At 34.1% G+C, this 8,986-nt stretch overlaps 1 protein-coding gene across 1 annotated transcript in view; it reads left to right on the top strand.

Annotated features, from left to right (window-relative positions):
• LOC117103685 (tripartite motif-containing protein 2-like) overlaps positions 1-4,268 on the top strand; it is a 9,507-nt gene extending 5,239 nt beyond the window's left edge. Inside the window, exon 2 of the mRNA XM_033244285.1 lies at positions 2,088-4,268. Within this exon, the coding sequence (XP_033100176.1) occupies positions 2,100-4,256 (2,157 nt within the window). The 5' untranslated portion in view covers positions 2,088-2,099 and the 3' untranslated portion in view covers positions 4,257-4,268. The remainder of the gene's footprint in view (positions 1-2,087) is intronic.
• The last annotated feature ends 4,718 nt before the right edge of the window (positions 4,269-8,986 follow it).

Genomic DNA, 8,986 nt, shown 5'->3' with positions numbered 1-8,986 from the left:
TTTCCAAAGTTAAAGCAAAAGATCTAATCTAAACACACAATATTAGGCAGGATGTATTTGTTTGGAAAAGAACCCACTCTTTTGTGAAATTAAGAGGGTATCTTTGAATATTTTATCATTGAATGTTACTTCTTGCGAAATGTAAAATGTAAATGGCAATTTGTTTGATGTTAGATTCCTTTGAAAAACTAAATTATTTAAGACCCAAAAATGCATATATTGAATCAAGAAAATCAGTTTTAAATACAGAATTTGATTATTGGGGCCATTTTTACCTACCTGTCATATGGGGCCATTTTTACCGGGGCCATTTTTTCCGGGGCCTTTTTTTCCGGGGCCATTTTTTCCGGGGCCATTTTTTCCAGGGCCATTCTTACCGTACACCATATTGAATATCAGGTGATCCCGTTCATACAGTCAGTGTCAACCTCATAACAAGTGCTTGTGCAATAACTACGATATCACCGTGAGTAACTTACACCGTCGGAACAATAAAGGCTAGTGGAACCTTGCTTGTGTGAAATATGTGTAATAAATCTTTTTATCACTTAACTGTCATTGATTGTTCACACAGTGTAATTTTTATGGTCACACACAGTGCAAAAAAACTCTAAGGGTATGTTCACACATCCACGGATTAAAATTCCAAAGTGTTCACACAAACGGCGTTCGCTATATTAACACTGGTATATTTATATATATTAAAACTATATTAAAACTAGTAGTAATACAGGTATATGGGGGAATAGTTTTTGGTTATAAATAATGTACGGGTTCTTAACTGTAGTAAAATTAACAGTGCATCATTAAAACTTTTAAATCTGTGAATTGTTCAAAGTGAACTTATATGATTATTGTATTTTGAATGAACAAATTTACTTCTGATTTTTCAGCTAGCATTGTGGAACAGTTTTTGGTGTTGCAGGTTTTAATAGACAGTCTAAATAGGTTAAAATATCTTACAAAACATAATCAACAAATCATACATTATAACTAAGTAAAATGCAATAGAAAAAGAACCCCTTTACCATTTCATCTATAGAGAGCACAGGAAAGAGTTTCCATGTTTTTGTTGTTGGGGGGTGGGGGGAATCACTCGAACTGACCACTAATCGGGCTTGGGGCCCACTCAGAACTTGCGCAGTCTAGTGTCTTTTTCTGATGTGGAAATCCGACAAAAATAAGGCTGTAAAAACTGTCAATTTTTTTTTCAACTCAGGAATTGATAATTAAATATGATACTCCTTGGAGAGAACAAAGTGGCTTTCTAACTTTGTTCAAATCAACAAGAGTGCTTGAAAGTTTGTCAATGTAGTGGCCTGTTAGCGTCAGTATAACAGTCTCAAAGTAAGTTTTAAAGACATTGTCGCATATGTATAATTTAGACCATTGACTATTTTACCGACTCAACTGACATATATATTTTTTTTTTCAATTAAGGAAAGTTTCATTTCAACTGCAAATTGAATCACTGTTTTTTTGAAATGTAAAAATACAACATTACAATTTCAACTAAGTAGGAAATATTTTATGGGAATTATGATGGTATTTATTGAACATTTCCTGATTAGTGACATATCAATTATGCAAATGAGCAATTACCATACTCATCTACCAAAAACAGGCTCCATCTTCTTATTACCATCTTGCATTCTACCAAGTTTGAAATCATTCAGACTTGCACGGTTTCAGTCGTGGTAAAAATCACTTTACCCAACAAAAAGGAAGACGCTGACAGCATGAAGAAGAACATGGCTAAAAATATTAGCCTCCCCGGAGCTTCGCTTCTTTAGGGAGGCTAACAAATTTGCAGTTTATTTTGATCCTGATACAGAATAATCAGGGAAAAATCTACAAATTTGAAGCAGGAGGTCCAACAACGAGTGCTAACAAACAATGACATGAAGTTCATGTGTTTCTCCAACAGGGCAGGGAGAGAGAATATTCCTCAAAATCACTCCTTATACAACCTCTCTGCATACAGAGCTGTGACCACAAGTTACTGAGGACCACTGCTACTATCATACTGTATTTCAACCCAAAGCCTATAGTAGAATTATATATTAATTATTTACATTTATTTACAGGATTATATCAAGATGGCTACATATGAATTAAATCAGTTTTCGGAAGATATTGACAAACTCATCGAGTGTGCCATATGCCTTAAGAGAATCCAGAATCCAAAATCCCTCAACTGCCAGCATAACTTCTGTTTGGCCTGTCTGGAAGATTGGGTTAAGAAGTGGCGTAAGCTGACTTGTCCAACTTGCTCAAGATCATATCCCATTCCAGAGGGCGGGCTTCAGAAGCTTCCCACAAACATCTTTCTGAATAACTTATTAGAAACACTTGAACAATATGATAAATCACCTACAGATTACATCACAAAATGTGTTTGTGGAAAAGCAGAAGAATACTACTGCCAGGATTGCAGACACTGCTTGTGCTCTTCTTGTACAGACAATCATAAAATATTACCATTTGTGGCAAATCACAAGCTACACACAGTGGAGGATGTGTACTTAATGACACCACAGGAGTTTGCTATGTTAAACACTCCGTTGTGTTCACTTCACTCTAAGCCTTTGGAGTTGTACTGCCAAGATTGTAAAACTTCAATATGCAAGCAATGCATATTTATAGAACACAAGGAAGGGAAACACAAAACAATCAGTTATTCAGAAGCATTTAAAACATTTAAAGAAACTTCGGCAACTCTAAAGGAAGCTGTTCATGATTGCAAGAACAAATTACAAGGTGGCCTCAAAGCAGTTACTGAAAATACTATAAAATTAAATCAATGTAGAGGTAATGCTTTGAATGAAATTGACATTCTTGTGCAAGATATAATCCAGAGAGTTACGGAAAATGGAAATAAGTTAAAAAAAGAAGTAGAGGCAGTCTATAAAATGAAAAAGCAGGTAAATGATGAACAAGTGGATGAAATGAGAATAATGTTATCTGATGTAAATATAAAATTGTGTTTTCTAAATCTGTTATTGAATAATGATGAGGCAACTGCAATGAAATCAATTGAAACAGTTATTGCAGCACTGCAGGATAGAATCAATGAAATGCCCAAGACAGAGCCAAAGGATAATGGTAAAATTTTATTCACTACAGACAAACGCCATATTTCTTCTTTGCAGCACTGTGATATAGGAAAAGTAGAAATGAAAACGAAGGCAGTGGAGTCTCTAACATTAAAGCGAGGGGCGTCTGCCAGCCAAGGTCAACGTAATTCTGCAAAACTAATAAAAAAAAATGAATGTGATGTAGATGAAAATCACCTAGCGGCAACATGGACACATCCAACAAGAGAAACCAACATCACTCAACTTAAAGATGACAATGGATATTATGTTGCGACAGAAAAATCAGCAAGGCCAGGTGTTTGTAGATTTAATGTGGGTGTTGATGATAAACCATTCAAGCAGTCACCGATGGTAATTAAAGAGAAAAAAGGATTAGTAAATACCATTCAAATATACCAAAAATACAAGTTATTTGGTCTTGTTTTGTGTGAAGATGAATGCTTGTTGGTTTCATGTGGTACAAATGAAATGTACAAGTACAAGCAATCTGGAGAATACACTGCCAAGATTACACTACCAAAAGGTGTTGAAATATTTAAAATGTGCAAAATGAAGAATGGCAACATAGCAGTCAGTGATGAATGTAACAAATGCATCAAAATAGTTAAGATGAATGGTGAGGTGGTCAAATCAATTGGTCAAGGAATACTGAGGGATCCAGCTGGGATCCATGTGGATGAGTCATCAAACGTTGTGTATGTAGCTGATTGGAAAAATAAATGTGTGTACGTGTTTGACATCGAAAGTGGCAGAATGATCAGAAAAGTAATGTCACCAGGCAAAACAATAAATGTCCATGATGTTGCACTTACAAAGCAAGGACATATTCTTGCATTAGAGAGAGATACTAAACAGTCTTGCAACAATAAATTGCAAGGATTTAGTAATGAAGGATTGTTCATGAGAGTACTTATCAAAGGTGATGAGCATGGCATAGCGGGTTTTCGAGAAGTAGTAGTTGATGATGATGATAACATAATTTTATTAAGTAAACAAAAAATATACCATTTCAGCAGTGATGGAAGTTTTATCAAAAGGATTGATAAACCGGAAGATGGGATCACTGATCTTGGTGGAGTATGCCTAATTTCACAGCATCCGTGGAGAGTGGCGGTAGTAAATAATGGTGACAAAACTATAAAAATATATAATTACTAAAATGTATTATAAACAGGGCCTCCAAGAGCGGCCGTGGGCCACTAGTTGTGGTTGGGGCTGCCTTGGGACTTCCCTGGGAACAATCCCTGTTGCGACCGGCGTTGAGAGGATTTGGTTAAACTACAGCCTTTTAACGGAAAAAGGGGTGGAGGCCGGGCTCCCCTTAAATCTGCCACTGGTCTAATATATTAATTCAGTACGGTATTTATTTGACAATCAAATCTCTATCAGATCTGTTCAAATTTTCTAACTTGTATGTATATTGACAATGTCCAGGTTCCAAGCCTTTGATAATTATTAATTAAAACATAAAGAATTTACTATTTGATACATTGCAAACAAATTGTAGAGTAGAAGTCATAAAAATATTCATGATAAAGAATTAATAATAAATGTATTATCTAATCGCCAGCATGCAACATTTGGTACTAAGGGAAGAAAAATTATAAAGAAAAAAAAAATTAATTCAAAGTGATTAATTACACGATAAATTATTTAAAATTCTCGTGATGATACTGGATGAATGTATACATTTAATGATTTTTATTTATATATTTTATTTAATTATTTTTTACCTAGTTATCTCGGGCCCCTCTCGGGCTCGGGACACTTTTCCTGGATACCAATGCCTCTCGGCGCGACTGAATATAAATCTGCTGATGTCACTTGTTTTATGAAATATTTTATTTGATTTAAAGTAGCAACAATAAAAAATATGCTTTATTTTCTTTTTGTAGGCCAAATGTTATTCTACATTAACCTAAATTAGAGTACAAAATAGCAAAAAATTAAACCCTATAGTCAACTTCCTCAACAGATCTTTTTCAGATCCCTGTAGACTCCCAACTGGAGTCTCCCTGGCCAGAAATTAAGGAGGTCTCCCACATTCCTGCTACTGAGTAAGCATGACAATAACCCATCTCCCGCAAATTTATAATACAGCGCATCCTCTAATTCTGAGACCCCTCTAATTCGAGACCACTTTTTCAAAGAACCAATCTATTAACACTAAGTTAACCCTCTATGCGAACTGAACCTTGAGGTCTCAAAGGTGGTCTCAAATTGGAAGGCGAACAGTATTTGCATGTTTTCACTGTTTTATTATCGATTGTCTCACAGGAGTCATGATGTTGGGTATCACTATGTGTGGAAAAAATAAAATATGTTAAAAAGCTTATTAACCAGATCAGTGGCAGATTCAAGGGGTGGGCCCCCTAAATATTTTCAAAAATAAAAAATAGAGAAAAAAGAAAATTGGATTCAAATTTAAGTCTGAGATTGCCATTCCAGCATCCAGATATGTTACAATCATAAAATTTCAACCATGGTGGGGGTAAAGTGATCTAAACCCTTTATCTGCGAAAGTTCCTTCCTCAACATCTTATGCCAAATTCCTATATCCACCCTGCAGATCTTTTGAAATTGACTTCTTCCACTTTTTGGGATCCCTGCTTTCTAAGTAAGTACTCGGTAATTAGAAAAAAAAACTAAACAAATTTCTATATTGTATACGTATAAAAGAAAATTATATAAAGTTGACAGCTGTGATAGCTATAATATGTAAAACATTTATAATAACAATAGTAACTTTTTTATAATGAGGATGATGATGATGATGATGATGATGAAGATACATAATGTTTCTTGTTTTCAGAAGAAACTGAGGCTTTTTTAAATTCTTCTCTTGAAGTTTTTTTAATTTTGAAAATGTTATATAAGTTGTTTTTTCTGCTAAGCACATTTGGAGAGCCTTTTGATCTTAAAGCTTTGGCTTTTCAGACAATTAGGCAGGCATGTGCTTGGCTCAGTGAATTGTGTTTTTGGAACTTTAGTTTTACCTTAATATGTTTGTATGCTTGTTGTTATATTTCTGGTTGCTTGTTTGTCTGAGAAATGTCTAATAAAACAGTAAAAATAAAAAATAAAATAAGTAACGTCAGTGAGACTCAACAGGACTGCAATGGAAATAACAATGTGGAGTATTCTAAGTATGCAAATCCAAGCACAGCTGGTGCATTTCTTAAAGCTATAATAGAATGAATTTCTGTGTTTAGTCTTCAAAATTTGTTTGTATCTCTGTCTACTTATATGTTAATGAATGCATGTTTATTATTTGTAATTTCTGAGTTCCTAACAATAAAATCAATCAACCAATAACAATAAAGCTATGGATGTCATGGGACATCCATGACTCTGATGCAGACCGGGAAGGGGTAATTCGCTTCGGTAGTGCACTTATCACGATCAATACCAGCAATCATGTTAATTGTTCCTTAGCTCTTATCTTAAATCATACCACCTGTCTGCTATAGGAAAACATACTGCTCCCCCCACCCCCCCCCAATCCAAAATTTCAGACGGACACGCCACCACTGCTCTGATGAAGGAGGACGTTGAACTTGGCTGCTTGTATCTTGGGATTTCGCAAGCTATGTGCAGGGACTCTGCAGGTCTCCTGAGGACTGCACTGTAGTAGCTTAATGCTGTGGTCTCTATTCAGATTTAGATTCAATTATATTGGTCCAATATGGAAATAGCAATGAATACATTTTCAGGCCATTAAAATTTTTATTAAAAAAATAGATATTCCATTTAGATAAATTAAAGTGGCTAGTGAAATACTTAAAATGAACTCCAAAAAGAAAATAACATGATATAATTAAAAGATCACAATATATTAAGAGAGTAATTCAACATAATAAAATTGTTTTGTCTGAAACAGAATTAAGTATAAGTTATAGAGGAATGCAACATGTGTACAGCTGCCACAAGTGTTTTTATAAGCTAAAAGTTAGCTAAATTTCTGGGTTTTCGAACCATCAATGTTGTTACGATAACTGTCAGATGTTTAGGGTAAGTTTATAGAATTGTTTGGTTATATTCATATTAAATGACACATGATAGTTTTAAAGAAATTAACGATATTCTAGTAGCATTTTAAATTCTTTGTTAAACCAACGTATCCATTGATATACAAGCCTGTAGACAGCATGTTAGTTTAACGATGTAGCAATCTACAGCTACATATCAGTCAGTGCGGTGTGTACCGTACTAATTTAATGTGTGTTAAATACGGTTGTTATATTCATTATTGAAATAAATTAGTTACTTCATTATTGAAATTATAATTGTTATTTAAGATAAGTTATAGGTCTTAGAATTTGGCTAAATGGTGTACGGTAAGAATGGCCCCGGAAAAAAATGGCCCAGGAAAAAATGGCCCCGGAAAAAATTGCCCCGGTAAAAATGGCCAAGGTAAAAATGGCCCCAAATGACAGGTAGGTAAAAATGGCCCCAATAATAAAATTCTGTATTAAAAATGATATTTAAAAAATCATTATATGCATTTTTTTTAACTGAAATAATTTAGTTTTTTAAAAAGTAATCTAACATCAAATAAATTGCCATTTACATTTTACTTTCTGTAGGAATTACATATTCAATGATAAAATATTCAAAGATAGAAAAAAGTCATGAATAACACTTTTTATTTATTTTTTCATTTAAATGTTTAAAAAGTAGCAACAACATAATCCATAAATCAACATAAATCATGCATTTATTAATACTAAAACAATTTATTTGTGGCCAATTTCAAGGAAGCGGAATCACAATTTTTCAGAAATTCAATCCGGGTATTGGTAAACCCCACAAACAATGAGTTTATATGAACATCAAATTATTATAATTTTTTTTTTTAGAAAAAGAGAGTTCTACAATCGTAATTAAAGGGTTTGGATGGGGTTCGCAGTGTGTTTGGAGGATTGTGGTGTATTTGCAAGTATTTTTTCACCAAAAAAATCAACATTTTAACCAAAAATAGGTTCTTATAAATATTTAATTTTCTTATTGATATACCAAGTGAGTCAATCACAATTGAATTGTTTGGTTTTCTACAGTTTACATTATTTATTATAGTTTTAGGCACTTAAATTTACTTGGCGGGGAGTAGAAAAAATTAAATAAGTTGTTTAAATAAATGTATCCCAAATGCATAAAGTGAGACTTGTAGGTATGACTTTATAAAACAATACGATTTTTTATATTATATTCGTGCATTCATGCATTTGTCATAAAATTAAAGACTCTCTTGTTAACTCCCAATGGACTCTTAAAACCAATTATTAAAGTTAAGTTTATGGAGCTGCTAACAGCTCCCTCTGGACCATTTGACAGCTCACTCTCAACTATCAGACAGCTCACTATGGACCATTTCTGCTAACGGGGACTTTTGCCTCATGGGAAAAGATGAAGGGGAGGCTAGCCGGCAAGCTAGTTCGCCTAACGAACTCGCTGTGGGTGAAAATGATGTCATTGCACAATGACCTCCTAAGGAGAAACCGGTTTCTGTTCGTGTTCAAATTAAACTGCAATGCGGTCTTTGTTTATAAACAACTATGAAAACCAGTTTCACTGAATACCATACTTTTGTATTTTGTCAGTAGAAACAGGCCCCAAGAGACACTTGACCCCAACCTTTGACAAATCACATCACACTGCGGACCACCCAGGCTCAGACAGAATGTTTTGCTGCAGATTTTTTTTCAAACATAACTACTTTTTTTTGCATTACTTAGACCCATAAAACACAAAAAATGCTCTAGATTTGAGGCTTTACACCCACCAGGGTCCTTGGGCAGGCCCATCCCATGCCCAGTGAACCCCCTTGAAATAACCTGTATATATATATACATACATATAAATATATATATATATATATATATATATAT

Source organism: Anneissia japonica, unplaced genomic scaffold (genome assembly GCF_011630105.1).
Source record: "Anneissia japonica isolate Jap-2015-1 unplaced genomic scaffold, ASM1163010v1 scaffold288058_len748972_cov163, whole genome shotgun sequence".
NCBI classification, from domain to species: Eukaryota; Metazoa; Echinodermata; class Crinoidea; order Comatulida; family Comatulidae; genus Anneissia; species Anneissia japonica.
Note: the sequence above shows the minus strand (reverse complement) of the source record. Positions and strands in the feature narration are given on the sequence as shown.